At 45.3% G+C, this 17,491-nt stretch overlaps 1 protein-coding gene across 1 annotated transcript; it reads right to left on the reverse strand.

Annotated features, from left to right (window-relative positions):
• Nucleotides 1-369: 369 nt before the first annotated feature.
• melk (maternal embryonic leucine zipper kinase) lies at nucleotides 370-17,476 on the reverse strand. Its single transcript, XM_053619135.1, has 18 exons — nucleotides 16,599-17,476; nucleotides 15,777-15,863; nucleotides 15,604-15,689; nucleotides 15,410-15,526; nucleotides 15,093-15,236; nucleotides 14,925-14,993; nucleotides 14,721-14,813; nucleotides 14,524-14,622; nucleotides 14,211-14,279; nucleotides 13,979-14,077; nucleotides 13,162-13,248; nucleotides 12,792-12,876; nucleotides 12,338-12,570; nucleotides 11,903-12,176; nucleotides 10,157-10,229; nucleotides 2,265-2,424; nucleotides 1,131-1,234; nucleotides 370-993 (listed from the first exon to the last, which is right to left on the reverse strand). Exons 2-18 carry the CDS (start codon nucleotides 15,838-15,840, stop codon nucleotides 816-818), a joined length of 2,034 nt encoding a protein of 677 aa, XP_053475110.1. The 5' UTR covers nucleotides 15,841-15,863; nucleotides 16,599-17,476; the 3' UTR covers nucleotides 370-815.
• Nucleotides 17,477-17,491: the final 15 nt, after the last annotated feature.

Consider the following 17,491-nt stretch of genomic DNA (forward strand, 5'->3'; position numbering starts at 1 on the left):
AAGACAAAATTAAACAAACAAACAAACAAACAAAAAAACATTTCCCTCAGATAAAGTGTTAACTTACAAAGAAAAGAATCAGGAGTCTACATTTAGACTAATTTCACACAGCAGATAATTGGACAGTGAGCAGTTAGCTATTAGTGCGCAATGTGAAGGCATAGCGAATGTAAAAACAACAAACATAAAATAAATAAATAATCTTTTTATAATTTTTTTTTTTTTACATTTTCCTCAGATTATGAAGGTAAATTAGTAATTAAACTTACCACTTAAATCGTGAGCATACCGTGTGTTCACCATCTCGCCTCATCTCGATTCCCCCCCCCCCCCGAATCCCATCAGTTTAAATCGACACAGCTGTTTGTAAACTGCTTTATTCTGCTACACACCAATACCGCTTATTTTAATATTATAAAACTGGACTCGACAGAGACATAGAAACATGATACAAACAAACAGGACCAGACGTCCCAACACGAGACAGACCATTAAGACGAGCAGAATAATGCTTTCAGACTTAAAACGTAAACTCGAGTACGCCGGTTATTAAAAACGGCCTCGCGTGATGCAGGAAAGCCCAATCAGGATTTAAAAAAAAAAAAAAAAGTGTGTAATTGATCAGTTTTCATTAACCTTCTTATCAGATGAAGACTTTACAAAACAATATTCTACACAAATAAAGAAAGGCACATATAAAGGATGGGAAAATAAGACGTGAGGTGAATCTCGGGCTGTGTCGAACACCGAAAGTCAGTGCAGAGTGACGTGCGGTAACGATGTTCACCGGAGACAGGAAGTGACGTCACGCTCGCTCAGACGCTGGAGGAGGACAGGATGTCTTCCACCAGGTGTTTGTAGACCCAGGCGTCTCCTTTCAGCCTCTGCCGCCGGATTCCCACCACCTCGGGTTTCTGCAGGAGACACACCTCCAACTCGAACTGCATCGTCACCTTACCGAAGTCCGACTGTGTGCGACACTTCAGTGTGTAACTGAGAGAGAGAGAGAGAGAGGGGGGGGGTCCCCAAAGTGTTTTATTCCTCTAATACCACAACAACTTTTGGCCAGCGTTAACAGTATAAACTTTTTATCCATTTACGGTAACATGCAGAATAAACGGCCGACTCACCCTTTCTGCACGTAGTCCACGTTCTTCTCTGGTAAAACTCTCAGGATCTGATTCAGTACCTGGTCTGCGTTAATCTGGCTCGTCAGCGTCACGTTGTACTGCGCCTAAACAATCGCATACAGACGCTTTAATCTTTAACGAGCTGCATGTTTCAAGCGTCGCGCATCGGTTTGCTTTTGGAGATTTTTCTGATCTAGTGTTCGTGATCAATTTATTCATCATTCAGCAGGAGACGACAACAACAACAAAAAAAAGGGGAGTGGACGGCAGGAAAAAGGAAAGGTAAAGCGGACAGAAGGAAGGAAAAAGCGAGGTGGGATGGAAGTATGGAAACTGGCGAACAGGAAATGAGTAGGGAAATGTGCGGGGGATAACAGTAAGGACAGAGAAGAAAGAAAGGGGAAAGGGAAATGTGTGGGAGAAGAGCAAAGATCAAAGCAGACAGAAGGATGAAGAAAGGAAAGCAAAGAAACGGAAAAGAGGCAGTAGGAAAGCAGGAAAAAGGAAAGCGTGAACGTAAAGAGTAAGAAAGCAGGAAAAGATCGGAAAGAAAAGTGGAAAGAAACGCGGACGGACGGATAGAAAGGGGAAAGAGGAGTGAAGGGGAAAGCAGACGGAAGGAAAAGAACAGGAAAGCAGACGGAAGGGACGAGAGAAGGCGAATCGCAGGCGGAGAAGTAAAGAGGAAACGGGACAACAGGAAGGAAAAGGGAACGCAGATAGAAGTCGGGACGGGGAAAGTGAAGGAAAAAAACGGAATAAAAGCAGACAGAATGAAGGGAAAAGGAAAGCAAAAGGATGGCTGGAAAGAAGGGGAAGGTGGACAGAAGGAAGAAAAGGCTTTGAAGAATGGAAAGAGAGAGGGGGAAAAGCATTTTAAAAAGGAACGCGGACAAAAGTAGGGATAAAGGAGAAGGGAAAAGGGAGAAAATCAGACAGAATATGAAGGGAATGAACGGAAGGAAGAACAAGAAGGCAGACAGAATGGGAAAAGTGGGAATAATGGATAGGATGATGGGAAAAGGAAGAGCAAGAGGGAAAAGCAGACGCTCGGACGTGATGGGGAAGTGGATGAACAGAAGGGAAGAGCGGAGAGAGAGAGAGGAGTGTCCCGCTAAAGGAAAGACTCCAGACCTTTATCCTGCGCGGTCCGTCCCTCGTGCCCTTCCTCTTGCTCGGAGTGAGCATGGTGATCACTTTGTCCAGGCCTCGCTCCAAACTGCCGAACACCTTCCCTGCCTTGCGCTTCTGCCCGCTGTCCACCTGACTCCCCGCCATGTCCAACGAGCGACACCTGGGGAACGAGGGACTCGTAACGCATCCTGTCGTTCTTTACGTCGTCCAAAAACAGCTTCGACTCAAACGCCCTGATCCTCACTTCCAATATCTCTCCTCTCTCTCCTCCTTATCCCTCTGTTCCTCACTTCCAATATCTCTCTCCTCCTTATCCCTCTGTTCCTCACTTCCAATATCTCTCTCCTCCTTATCCCTCTGTTCCTCACTTCCAATATCTCTCTCCTCCTTATCCCTCTGTTCCTCACTTCCAATATCTCTCTCCTCCTTATCCCTCTGTTCCTCACTTCCAATATCTCTCTCCTCCTTATCCCTCTGTTCCTCACTTCCAATATCTCTCTCCTCCTTATCCCTCTGTTCCTCACTTCCAATATCTCTCTCCTCCTTATCCCTCTGTTCCTCACTTCCAATATCTCTCTCCTCCCTCTCCTCCTTATCCCTCTGTTCCTCACTTCCAATATCTCTCTCCTCCTTATCCCTCTGTTCCTCACTTCCAATATCTCTCTCCTCCCTCTCCTCCTTATCCCTCTGTTCCTCACTTCCAATATCTCTCTCCTCCTTATCCCTCTGTTCCTCACTTCCAATATCTCTCTCCTCCTTATCCCTCTGTTCCTCACTTCCAATATCTCTCTCCTCCTTATCCCTCTGATCCTCACTTCCAATATCTCTCTCCTCCTTATCCCTCTGTTCCTCACTTCCAATATCTCTCTCCTCCCTCTCCTCCTTATCCCTCTGTTCCTCACTTCCAATATCTCTCTCCTCCTTATCCCTCTGTTCCTCACTTCCAATATCTCTCTCCTCCCTCTCCTCCTTATCCCTCTGTTCCTCACTTCCAATATCTCTCTCCTCCTTATCCCTCTGTTCCTCACTTCCAATATCTCTCTCCTCCTTATCCCTCTGTTCCTCACTTCCAATATCTCTCTCCTCCCTCTCCTCCTTATCCCTCTGTTCCTCACTTCCAATATCTCTCCTCCTTATCCCTCTGTTCCTCACTTCCAATATCTCTCTCCTCTCTCTCCTCCCTCTCCCTCTGTTCCTCACTTCCAATATCTCTCTCCTCCTTATCCCTCTGTTCCTCACTTCCAATATCTCTCTCCTCCTTATCCCTCTGTTCCTCACTTCCAATATCTCTCTCCTCCCTCTCCTCCTTATCCCTCTGATCCTCACTTCCAATATCTCTCTCCTCCTTATCCCTCTGTTCCTCACTTCCAATATCTCTCTCCTCCCTCTCCTCCTTATCCCTCTGTTCCTCACTTCCAATATCTCTCTCCTCCTTATCCCTCTGTTCCTCACTTCCAATATCTCTCTCCTCCTTATCCCTCTGTTCCTCACTTCCAATATCTCTCTCCTCCCTCTCCTCCTTATCCCTCTGTTCCTCACTTCCAATATCTCTCTCCTCCTTATCCCTCTGTTCCTCACTTCCAATATCTCTCTCCTCCCTCTCCTCCTTATCCCTCTGTTCCTCACTTCCAATATCTCTCTCCTCCTTATCCCTCTGTTCCTCACTTCCAATATCTCTCTCCTCCCTCTCCTCCCTCTCCCTCTGTTCCTCACTTCCAATATCTCTCTCCTCCTTATCCCTCTGTTCCTCACTTCCAATATCTCTCTCCTCCCTCTCCTCCTTATCCCTCTGTTCCTCACTTCCAATATCTCTCTCCTCCTTATCCCTCTGATCCTCACTTCCAATATCTCTCTCCTCCTTATCCCTCTGTTCCTCGCTTCCAATATCTCTCTCCTCCCTCTCCTCCTTATCCCTCTGTTCCTCACTTCCAATATCTCTCTCCTCCTTATCCCTCTGTTCCTCACTTCCAATATCTCTCTCCTCCTTATCCCTCTGTTCCTCACTTCCAATATCTCTCTCCTCCTTATCCCTCTGTTCCTCACTTCCAATATCTCTCTCCTCCTTATCCCTCTGATCCTCACTTCCAATATCTCTCTCCTCCCTCTCCTCCTTATCCCTCTGTTCCTCACTTCCAATATCTCTCTCCTCCTTATCCCTCTGATCCTCACTTCCAATATCTCTCTCCTCCTTATCCCTCTGATCCTCACTTCCAATATCTCTCTCCTCCTTATCCCTCTGTTCCTCGCTTCCAATATCTCTCTCCTCCCTCTCCTCCTTATCCCTCTGTTCCTCACTTCCAATATCTCTCTCCTCCTTATCCCTCTGATCCTCACTTCCAATATCTCTCTCCTCCTTATCCCTCTGTTCCTCGCTTCCAATATCTCTCTCCTCCCTCTCCTCCTTATCCCTCTGTTCCTCACTTCCAATATCTCTCTCCTCCCTCTCCACCTTATCCCTCTATTCCTCACTTCCAATATCTCTCTCCTCCTTATCCCTCTGTTCCTCACTTCCAATATCTCTCTCCTCCCTCTCCTCCTTATCCCTCTGTTCCTCACTTCCAATATCTCTCTCCTCCTTATCCCTCTGTTCCTCACTTCCAATATCTCTCTCCTCCCTCTCCTCCTTATCCCTCTGTTCCTCACTTCCAATATCTCTCTCCTCCCTCTCCTCCTTATCCCTCTGATCCTCACTTCCAATATCTCTCTCCTCCCTCTCCTCCTTATCCCTCTGTTCCTCACTTCCAATATCTCTCTCCTCCTTATCCCTCTGTTCCTCACTTCCAATATCTCTCTCCTCCCTCTCCTCCTTATCCCTCTGTTCCTCACTTCCAATATCTCTCTCCTCCTTATCCCTCTGTTCCTCACTTCCAATATCTCTCTCCTCCTTATCCCTCTGTTCCTCACTTCCAATATCTCTCTCCTCCTTATCCCTCTGTTCCTCGCTTCCAATATCTCTCTCCTCCCTCTCCTCCTTATCCCTCTGTTCCTCACTTCCAATATCTCTCTCCTCCTTATCCCTCTGATCCTCACTTCCAATATCTCTCTCCTCCTTATCCCTCTGTTCCTCGCTTCCAATATCTCTCTCCTCCCTCTCCTCCTTATCCCTCTGTTCCTCACTTCCAATATCTCTCTCCTCCCTCTCCACCTTATCCCTCTATTCCTCACTTCCAATATCTCTCTCCTCCTTATCCCTCTGTTCCTCACTTCCAATATCTCTCTCCTCCCTCTCCTCCTTATCCCTCTGTTCCTCACTTCCAATATCTCTCTCCTCCTTATCCCTCTGTTCCTCACTTCCAATATCTCTCTCCTCCCTCTCCTCCTTATCCCTCTGTTCCTCACTTCCAATATCTCTCTCCTCCCTCTCCACCTTATCCCTCTATTCCTCACTTCCAATATCTCTCTCCTCCTTATCCCTCTGTTCCTCACTTCCAATATCTCTCTCCTCCCTCTCCTCCTTATCCCTCTGATCCTCACTTCCAATATCTCTCTCCTCCTTATCCCTCTGTTCCTCACTTCCAATATCTCTCTCCTCCCTCTCCTCCTTATCCCTCTGTTCCTCACTTCCAATATCTCTCTCCTCCTTATCCCTCTGTTCCTCACTTCCAATATCTCTCTCCTCCTTATCCCTCTGTTCCTCACTTCCAATATCTCTCTCCTCCTTATCCCTCTGTTCCTCACTTCCAATATCTCTCTCCTCTCTCTCCTCCCTCTCCCTCTGTTCCTCACTTCCAATATCTCTCTCCTCTCTCTCCTCCCTCTCCCTCTGTTCCTCACTTCCAATATCTCTCTCCTCCTTATCCCTCTGTTCCTCACTTCCAATATCTCTCTCCTCCTTATCCCTCTGTTCCTCACTTCCAATATCTCTCTCCTCCTTATCCCTCTGTTCCTCACTTCCAATATCTCTCTCCTCCTTATCCCTCTGTTCCTCACTTCCAATATCTCTCTCCTCCTTATCCCTCTGTTCCTCACTTCCAATATCTCTCTCCTCCCTCTCCTCCTTATCCCTCTGATCCTCACTTCCAATATCTCTCTCCTCCTTATCCCTCTGTTCCTCACTTCCAATATCTCTCTCCTCCCTCTCCTCCTTATCCCTCTGTTCCTCACTTCCAATATCTCTCTCCTCCTTATCCCTCTGTTCCTCACTTCCAATATCTCTCTCCTCCTTATCCCTCTGTTCCTCACTTCCAATATCTCTCTCCTCCCTCTCCTCCTTATCCCTCTGTTCCTCACTTCCAATATCTCTCTCCTCCTTATCCCTCTGTTCCTCACTTCCAATATCTCTCTCCTCCCTCTCCTCCTTATCCCTCTGTTCCTCACTTCCAATATCTCTCTCCTCCTTATCCCTCTGTTCCTCACTTCCAATATCTCTCTCCTCCTTATCCCTCTGATCCTCACTTCCAATATCTCTCTCCTCCTTATCCCTCTGTTCCTCACTTCCAATATCTCTCTCCTCCCTCTCCTCCTTATCCCTCTGTTCCTCACTTCCAATATCTCTCTCCTCCTTATCCCTCTGTTCCTCACTTCCAATATCTCTCTCCTCCCTCTCCTCCTTATCCCTCTGTTCCTCACTTCCAATATCTCTCTCCTCCTTATCCCTCTGTTCCTCACTTCCAATATCTCTCTCCTCCTTATCCCTCTGTTCCTCACTTCCAATATCTCTCTCCTCTCTCTCCTCCCTCTCCCTCTGTTCCTCACTTCCAATATCTCTCTCCTCTCTCTCCTCCCTCTCCCTCTGTTCCTCACTTCCAATATCTCTCTCCTCCTTATCCCTCTGTTCCTCACTTCCAATATCTCTCTCCTCCTTATCCCTCTGTTCCTCACTTCCAATATCTCTCTCCTCCTTATCCCTCTGTTCCTCACTTCCAATATCTCTCTCCTCCCTCTCCTCCTTATCCCTCTGATCCTCACTTCCAATATCTCTCTCCTCCTTATCCCTCTGTTCCTCACTTCCAATATCTCTCTCCTCCCTCTCCTCCTTATCCCTCTGTTCCTCACTTCCAATATCTCTCTCCTCCTTATCCCTCTGTTCCTCACTTCCAATATCTCTCTCCTCCCTCTCCTCCTTATCCCTCTGTTCCTCACTTCCAATATCTCTCTCCTCCTTATCCCTCTGTTCCTCACTTCCAATATCTCTCTCCTCCTTATCCCTCTGTTCCTCACTTCCAATATCTCTCTCCTCCCTCTCCTCCTTATCCCTCTGTTCCTCACTTCCAATATCTCTCTCCTCCTTATCCCTCTGTTCCTCACTTCCAATATCTCTCTCCTCCTTATCCCTCTGTTCCTCACTTCCAATATCTCTCTCCTCCCTCTCCTCCTTATCCCTCTGTTCCTCACTTCCAATATCTCTCTCCTCCTTATCCCTCTGATCCTCACTTCCAATATCTCTCTCCTCCTTATCCCTCTGTTCCTCGCTTCCAATATCTCTCTCCTCCCTCTCCTCCTTATCCCTCTGTTCCTCACTTCCAATATCTCTCTCCTCCCTCTCCTCCTTATCCCTCTGTTCCTCACTTCCAATATCTCTCTCCTCCTTATCCCTCTGTTCCTCACTTCCAATATCTCTCTCCTCCTTATCCCTCTGTTCCTCACTTCCAATATCTCTCTCCTCCTTATCCCTCTGATCCTCACTTCCAATATCTCTCTCCTCCCTCTCCTCCTTATCCCTCTGTTCCTCACTTCCAATATCTCTCTCCTCCTTATCCCTCTGTTCCTCACTTCCAATATCTCTCTCCTCCTTATCCCTCTGTTCCTCACTTCCAATATCTCTCTCCTCCCTCTCCTCCTTATCCCTCTGTTCCTCACTTCCAATATCTCTCTCCTCCTTATCCCTCTGTTCCTCGCTTCCAATATCTCTCTCCTCCCTCTCCTCCTTATCCCTCTGTTCCTCACTTCCAATATCTCTCTCCTCCCTCTCCTCCTTATCCCTCTGTTCCTCACTTCCAATATCTCTCTCCTCCTTATCCCTCTGTTCCTCACTTCCAATATCTCTCTCCTCCTTATCCCTCTGTTCCTCACTTCCAATATCTCTCTCCTCCCTCTCCTCCTTATCCCTCTGTTCCTCACTTCCAATATCTCTCTCCTCCCTCTCCTCCTTATCCCTCTGATCCTCACTTCCAATATCTCTCTCCTCCCTCTCCTCCTTATCCCTCTGTTCCTCACTTCCAATATCTCTCTCCTCCTTATCCCTCTGTTCCTCACTTCCAATATCTCTCTCCTCCCTCTCCTCCTTATCCCTCTGTTCCTCACTTCCAATATCTCTCTCCTCCTTATCCCTCTGTTCCTCACTTCCAATATCTCTCTCCTCCTTATCCCTCTGTTCCTCACTTCCAATATCTCTCTCCTCCTTATCCCTCTGATCCTCACTTCCAATATCTCTCTCCTCCCTCTCCTCCTTATCCCTCTGTTCCTCACTTCCAATATCTCTCTCCTCCTTATCCCTCTGTTCCTCACTTCCAATATCTCTCTCCTCCCTCTCCTCCTTATCCCTCTGTTCCTCACTTCCAATATCTCTCTCCTCTTTCTCCGCATTCCAGTTCTTTCCTTATCCCTCTGTTCCTCACTTCCAATATCTCTCTCCTCCCTCTCCTCCTTATCCCTCTGTTCCTCACTTCCAATATCTCTCTCCTCTCTCCTCCTTATCCCTCTGTTCCTCACTTCCAATCTCTCTCTCCTCCTTATCCCTCTGTTCCTCACTTCCAATATCTCTCTCCTCCTTATCCCTCTGTTCCTCACTTCCAATATCTCTCTCCTCCTTATCCCTCTGTTCCTCACTTCCAATATCTCTCTCCTCCTTATCCCTCTGTTCCTCACTTCCAATATCTCTCTCCTCCTTCCAGCTCTTTCCAGCTTCCTGTTTTAATTATTGCTCTTTTCTCTCTCTTCCCAGTTCTTTCTCCTTATACCACTCTTTAAAATCGCTTTTCGCATCACTTCCTCTTTCATCCAGTTCTTTCCTCATCTCTTGCATTACTCCTTTTTACTCTTCCTCCATCCAGCGGTCCTTCCTGATCCCTCCGTCCCACGTCCTGTTTTTATTATTCATTGTTTTCCCATCCTTTTCCAGCGCATTCTTTCCCCATCCTTTTCCAGCGCATTCTTTCTTTCTATCGTGTTCAGTTCCCATCCTTGACTCCTCCCCTTTTCCTTCAATCTCCATTTTCATCCCTTGCTCCAATTATTTCTCTCATTATTTCCCAGTGTGTTACTATCTTCTGCACTTCCTCCCGCCTTCTCCTCTTTCTGATTCTTGTTCTTTAGCCGCCTATTTTCTCTCGCTCTCTTTTCCCAATGCCTTTCCTTTCTTTCTTCCGCTTGCTAGTTTTTCCTCTATGACCATCTTTCTTGTTTTTTCCTCTCTTGCTTTTCTCACTCATCCATCCATCTTTCCCTTCACTCCATTCTCTCTCGTTTTCTTTGTCCTCCTTTGATCTTTATTAACCTCCCTTTACGTTTTGTTCTTTTTCTCCTGTTCTCATCTTTCTCTTCCTAGTTATACTGTCCTTGAACATGTATTCTCTCGCTCCATTTCTCTTTTTATCCCTTTCCTCTATCCAGTTTTTCTTCTCTTTTTCCCTCCTTTCTTTCTAGTTCTCATCACACCCTTCTTTCAAAATTTCTCTCTCTCTCTCTCGCACACACTCTTTCCCCATTTCCTCCTGCTTCCAAATTTCTTAATTCTTCTTTCTCTCCTCTTTCTTTTTCTCCTGATTTCATATTTATTAAGCTTTCATTTTCTTCCTCCCTCTCTCTAGTTCTCTGGTTTTCAGTTTTCGTTTTCTTCTATCCTCCTTCTTGCTATGGTTTCTTTTCTTTTTCATTTTTTATTTGTACTTTTCTTATAGCAACATCCATTCTCCTCTCTCTCTCTCTCGCTCTCTCTCTCTCTCTCTCTTTACCTTCTCTCCGGGCTTAAGACGAGGATCTCCTTTCCTCCTTGCTGCTGTTCCCCGGCCCTCCGGCCCACCACTTCTACACACAAACACACACACGAAATGGACAAACATGTGTCACTACATGCCACACGCAACAGTCAGTACTGGGCAAAGTGACATATACACCTGTCAGGACACACCTCAGGATTTGTCTCGCTAACTCTAACACACACACACACACACACACACACACACACACACTTAAAGTCCCTAGTGAGTTCCTGTCTGTTCCAGTGTGAGGGGAGTGAGTGTGTGACAGTAACGAGGTGTACACAGTGAATGTTCTGGGGAGAGAGACAGAGCGAGAGAGACAGAGAGAGAGACAGACAGAGACAGAGAGAGAGAGAGAGAGAGAGAGAGAGAGAGAGAGAGACAGAGTGAGAGAGAGAGCGAGAGAGACAGAGCGAGAGAGAGAGACAGAGAGAGAGAAAGACAGAGCGAGAGAGAGAGACAGAGCGAGAGAGACAGAGAGAGACAGACAGAGAGACAGAGCGAGACAGAGCGAGAGAGCGAGGCAGAGACAGAGCGAGAGAGAGAGACAGAGCGAGAGAGAGAGACAGAGCGAGAGAGAGAGAGAGACAGAGCGAGAGAGAGAGAGAGACAGAGCGAGAGAGAGACATAGAGAGAGAAAGAGACAGAGAGAGAGAGAGAGACAGAGAGAGAGCGACAGAGAGAGAGAGACAGAGAGACATAGAGAGAAAGAGACATAGAGAGAGAGAGAGACAGAGAGAGAGAGACATAGAGAGAAAGAGACATAGAGAGAGAGAGACAGAGAGAGAGAGAGAGAGAGAGACATAGAGAGAAAGAGACAGAGCGAGAGAGAGACAGAGCAAGAGAGACAGACATAGAGAGAAAGAGACATAGAGAGAGAGAGAGAGAGAGAGAGAGAGAGAGAGAGAGAGAGAGAGAGATGCCTGGATTCAGCACTGGTGTGAGATCAGACATGTAAAGAATAAAACACTTTGGGGATGTGCAGTTAAAGGAAATAAATCAGAGGGTGGTGTGACTGTAATAAGCGGCGTTACTGTTCCCACTCTGAAGCGGATTATTTTCCTACATCAGCACGTCCTGAAGTGATTTATTCCTCACACCAAAGCAACTCGGCCACGATCACAATTTCTCTCCTCGTACATCATCTGAGCCCAACGTCCACTTTTGAATTTTTACTGACGGCCCATTAGCCAGAGAGTGTAATTAAATCAGACGGCAGATACGTACGCTTATAAAGCAGCACCTAATCACGTTCGAATTACAGCCGTGTTACAGACAGACGGGACGAGGCTCTCCAGAGAGCCGATGTGTGATCTCGCGCCGTGTTAATGACGAGACGTTTCAGATTAGCGCTCGTCCTGATGACGTTTGTTATGCCGTTATTTTTCATTTTCCTGCCAGTCCTCCAGAAAACTCCAGAGAACCTGAAGATAACGACGGGCAAGACGCCGCCGCAACACAACGAGGGAGAAAGAAAAGACTGGGTTGCGGTGAAAGGATGGAGGCTGGGGCTGCCAGTGCAGAGTTCGGAGTTGGAGGATACGAGATGATTGCTATCAGGAATAGATGACGTGGTTCATCCATCAATGATGCTAATGTAAATAAATAAATAAATAAATAAATAAATACGTTAACCGGTCCTGAAGAGAGAGAGAGAGAGAGAGGGGGGGGGGGGGGGGGGGGGGGGTTCTGGAGCCCAGCCTCCTTAAAGAAACTCACCTTTCGGGGTTTCCACTGGTTTGCGTATGACGTTGTTATTAACGGGCGTCGTCTGAGCCGTTCTGTTGGTCCGGCTTTTCCGATTGGACGCTGGAGTGACGGGGGCGGGCAGAGCGAAAACGCCGCCGTCGGCATCGGTCACTGCCAAGTTCTCTTTATTCTCTCTGGCCCGTTCACGCTTCCCACCATCCCGTGGACGTGCCTTCGCTCGGTCTACGATAGGGGACTGGCCTATTTCACCCCGCCTCTTCTCAGATGATTGACAGGTGGGCTTCTGGGAAGAGAGCGAAAAAAAACAAAAAAACAAATAAGAGAAAAGCAATAAGTGCAGTGCAACTATAGAGAAATGAAATGGTGTGTTTATGTACACGTACAGTATTATACGTGTGTGTGTGTGTGTGTGTGTGTGTGTGTGTGTATGCGCATCGTGCTAACTTTGCGAGGAGTCTGCGCGTGCTGCGTGTTCCTTGGCGTTAACGGGATCCAGGCGTTGTCGTCGTCGTAGCACTCGCTCGGGAAAACCATGGACCCCAGCACGGCTCTCTGTGTGCCTTCATCTTCAGCGTCGTCCTCGTCGTCCTCGTCGTCACTGAAACGCAGGGTCTTCTTTAACCGCAAGAAGAAAAAAGAAAACATAAACATAAAACAAAGCTTGTGCGTACTGACTTCTACATATTCTAATTATACCTTATGCTCTGGGTTGTTTTCTTTTTACAGGACACAAACAACTTCAATTTAAAACATGCTTGAACGCTTTTCTTTGTAGATTTTATTTTACTTAAAAAAATGAATAAATAAAATAAAATAAAATAAACATACGCATGATGTGCACAGCGTGACGTACCTGTATTACCTGTCCGGGGGAGCGCGTGGGGTCGTGTGCGGTCACGTCCCGCTCGGAGACGCACGGGTCTCCCGCTCTGCTTCTTAGACAGAAGTAACAGATACGTAGCAGTGGTCTGGTCATATTTCCACTACACACACACACACACACACACACACACACACACACACACAGGTTGATCATATAGAGTGAGATCCAATCAAAGTGAGAAATACCCAGATTTTTCTTTCTTTCTTTTTTTTTTTTTAAATGCCTATTTTAACCCTTAAATACTGGGGCACACGTATGCATCTGCTATAACAGAGCCTGTTTAGTTATACTCTACTGCCCCCTGTGGGTCAATAGTAATAATAATTATTATCATTTGTATGATCCAGTTAAGAGCACTTTTTTTTAATGCTGATCCAAACCGTACCTCTGATACCAGTTGGATGGTGCTCTGTTTGGACCACTTGAACGTCACAGCCATCTCTGTGATGCAATCCTCATCGATATGTCCCAGCTGGAGACACAAACAAAGAGAGGAAACAAAGTAAATCTCAGAGCATGAGAGTGTTTATAAATAAATAAATAAATAAATAAATAAGGTGACCGTAATATAACCACCGACAATATCGAATTTTCTCACTTTATGGTCACACTAGCAGGCAGCGGTTTGCTCGTGTCATGTAGTCCGTTTGTGAACGGGAACCCGTTTTTATTGTGGGTGGGGAACTGAAGAAAGGTCAGATGGTTATGTACCCATACCGATAACTAAAGTTGGGCGATAACGGATTCATTTTTCAAAATTGATACCGAATGAAAACATAATACTCAGTAAAATAAAATAAATCTCTGCATTTTATTACAAAAAATCAACAGTACTGACTGTACCATGAAAATTTATATATGAACTATTAATAAATAGTTAAGTAAATAAAAAGATACTCGCTTCCTACAGCACGGATATAATATTCAGCAGGTCGAATACTGGGGAAAACCCTCCTGATGATTCAGCTCGAAGGTGGAAGTCAATTTCGTACACACACACACACACGCACACACAAATAGAGCATGCTGAAGCAGCACAGTAAGGATTCCCAGTGGTTGTGCGAGATGTTTTTTGATGCATGATGGATAAGTGTAGTGCCAGGCAAAAACGAACACCAAATAGCAGGTATAATGCTCTTAAACCTGACTCTAAACTCTGTACCACACAGCCTGTATGGTGTGTGTGTGTGTGTGTGTGTTACCGGACGCGTGCTGTGCCACTCCACAGGGCTGCTGTATCCCTTCACCACCCAGGGGTGAGCCAGAAGCTGCCTGACTGTTAAACGCCTCTTTGGCTCCACCTACAGGACAAACACAAGAACTGCATTCGATTGGGACTCGGCTTAAAATGTGTGAGGATGGATATTTATGTGGATCAGCAAAAAGGTGAGAGACCTGACACTGATACACACTTATACGCGCGCACACACACACCTGTATCATCTGGTTAAGAAGCAGTATACTTCCAGGAGACAGCCAGTGAGGGTTTTTATAAAGGCCACTCTGGGGAAAAAAATAATAATAATAATAATAAAAAAAGAAGAGAACACAAGGCAAGTCATCATCATCATCATCATATCACACACACACACACACACACACACACACAGTACTTAGCATATGAAGAATTATTTCAAACATACACAACAGTATAACAGCTTAGCCCTTAACCAGATAGTTACACTAAGTTAAGTTAACCAAGAGCCCTATACAGATGTGTGTATAGGGACAGGGTATCTTTACTTACTGTGATTTTTCTGTACAGCACCATACAGTTGTCATCATCAAACGGGAGGTAGCCACACAGCAGGGCGAACAGCAGCACGCCCATACTCCAAACATCCGCCTAGAACAAAGGTCACAATATAAACAATAAGCTTCTACAACACGAGTGACTCGATCACAAATACACTCACAAACTCACACACACTCACGTGTGCTCACCTCTGAACCGATATACGATTTGCCCTGGATGAGTTCTGGAGCTGCGTAGGCGGGGCTTCCACAGCACGTCATGAGTTCGTAACCGAGACCGCCCTACAGAAAAAAAAAAACCGTCATCATTAGACAAACGAGAAGGCAAGCTGTTGTTTATCGAATCCAAATCCACGAGCGATTTACGAAGCGTCTAAAGAGAAACACACAAACCTTTGGTTTGGCGCAGAGCCCAAAGTCGATCAGCTTCAAATTGTGGTCCTCATCAATCAGCAGGTTTTCCTGGGCGGGAAAAAAATAATACAAATCACATCAAACACATAGTACTAGATGAATAAAACTACTATAACTTAAAGCAAACACACGGATTCGCCAGCGTACAGGCTTGAGGTCACGGTGGGCGTATCCCTGACTGTGGACGTAGGCCAGTGCCGATACGATCTGACGGAAGAACACACGGGTCTCCTCCTCCGTCAGACGGTCTTTCGCGACGATGTAATCGAACAGCTCTCCTCCGGGACAATACTGAAGGAGAGGGGGAAAACAAACAAAAAAAAACAGATACAGTAGATATAAAAAATAAACTTCACAGCCACAGCGTGTATGAGGAACATTCCAAGAAGTGGCACGATATTACTACGACACATGTTTGTATCATGATATATAAGTGTTTCCAACAAATTATACCATACACACACCTCGAGAACCATGTATATCTTGCTGGGCGTCTCAATGACGTGGTAAAGGCGACACACGTGCTGATGACTGAGGTTCTTCATCGCTTCGATCTCAGTCTTCACGCGAGGCAGGTCGTCCTGCAAGACAGTATTCACTACGTTTGAATCGAACCATGATTTACGTCCTCGTTACGGTTCGTCTGGGCAGAACTCACCCCAAGGACTTTCTTTTCCATGATTTTGATGGCCACTTTCTCGCCGGTCAGGATGTGTCTGCCAAGTTTGACCTTCGCGAAACCACCTGCAGAGGGATTGAAGCAGACTTACCCGTGGTGTCCAAAGACATTTCCCTCTCGTTCTATATCGCAACACTGTGGAGAAACGTTACCTGAGCCAATGGTTTCATAAACCTCATAGTACCTGAGGAGCTCGGAGGCGTCATCTACAGGCATGCTCTCACGTTTTACCTGCAAGGCTAGAGAGTGAAAATCCATGAGATCCTTATACAGCATCTGAATGCTGTCAAATAATCATATTCTTTTTTCTCTCTCTCTAAATAAATAACAAATAACATGCACGATTCTAGGACACACTGATGTTTGTATACATCATTACTGGTAGGCCAAAGAAGAAAATTGCTAGCCGGGTCATTATTTGAAGAAATGTGGATGTAGAGAACAAGTTAAATGATAATGATGTCTAGTTATATGATAAGAATATTCTATTACAGAAATGAAGGAGTCGATTCAGCACTCGATTCAGAGTACTGGGGGATCAGTTAATGCGATTCTAAGGACTAATTTTGATGAACTTCTGGTCTAATTGAACCCGATAACATCTCAGATCGACTTTAGTTTCTGACTTTAAACCTTCCGTGTTCAAACTTGCTACAAATCCATTTCAATTTGCGGAATCGACTCCAAAGATTCAGTGTCGACTCGCCATTCAGAGCGCCTGGGAATCGGAGAATCGACTCTATATTACCGATTCCACTCGCAGTTTTGCTAAAAACTGTAAGCGTTCCAGCTCTTCCAACAGTTATTACTGAATTTCGTGCATAATAAAGAGCACTTCAAGTGACATAAATATCGACGATACAAACGTCATGGCCGACATTTTCTGTAAGGCTAAAATAAACGACACAGTGAACTGTCAAGGCAGCTGATAAAGCTAATTATTCAGCAAGGCAACTTCTTTTTTTTTAACTCACCTTTCGTATCCGAAACTTAAATCCTTACGGCAAAGTTTTTTTTAGACAAAATACACGCGGAAACTTTTCAAAAATAATCTGAAATCGACTATCCAAACATTATCCGTCCAAACCACAAACGCCGAAGAGATTTTTTGAATTTACCACTCGGTGTACTGCGTCACTTCCGGTTTCCGCTTAGCGCAAAAGTCCCCCTGAAAACAACTACGGTCATTAAAACAAAATTCAGATTAAAGAAGCGACACATGAACAATGTTCATGAATTGTCTATAAAAACAGTATGAAATCATGAGTAGTAAAGTTGACTGGGTACATACCAACTAGCGTGTCTCAATAAATCCATAGTGTAGTAATGAACTACTGTCATGGCGCCTATTAATTAGCTTTTCCAAAATATTCAGTTACATTATGAAGAAAATGAGGACCACACAGACAAAAACAATGAAAAAAAACAAAAGAAACTATCCTTGAAATTCCACTACAAATTCCATTACAAACCATCAGCTGTTAACCATTAAAACTATTATGTAGTAGGAAGTGTTAAGGACATAGGTCTTTAATGGTATCCACTAGACATAACATGCCTAACATGGTTTCCACTACAAATACTATTACAAACCATCAGCTGTTAAAGAATAAAACCATTATATAGTAGGACATAGGCCCTTAAGGGTATCCACTAGACATAACATGTCGCTAATAGAAAGCAATAAATTACCAGTAGACACCCACAGAGACCATTACAGTTTCCATTAAAAATTCTATGTTTTCAGATGCAGGGTAGCGTCAAGATTTGTGATAGTTTTTCCAAGTATTTGCTAAGCAATTGATTAAAAACAAAAAGGTCATTGTAAATGTTTCACTCTGTTCTAGGCTGAAGATAGACAGTCACA

This window comes from Ictalurus furcatus, chromosome 29 (assembly GCF_023375685.1).
Source record: "Ictalurus furcatus strain D&B chromosome 29, Billie_1.0, whole genome shotgun sequence".
In the NCBI taxonomy this organism is placed as follows: Eukaryota; Metazoa; Chordata; class Actinopteri; order Siluriformes; family Ictaluridae; genus Ictalurus; species Ictalurus furcatus.

Bases quoted from the DNA above. Each gene is read 5' to 3' on its own strand.
- melk (XM_053619135.1), bottom strand. From the start codon at position 15,840: ATGCCTGTAGATGACGCCTCCGAGCTCCTCAGGTACTATGAGGTTTAT. The intron at 14,078-14,210 runs GTGTGTGTGTGC...TTTGTCCTGTAG, and splicing joins TTCTTAACCAGATGATACAG to GTGGAGCCAAAGAGGCGTTT. The intron at 2,425-10,156 runs GTAAAGAGAGAG...CTCGTTCCCCAG, and splicing joins GTCTTAAGCCCGGAGAGAAG to GTGTCGCTCGTTGGACATGG.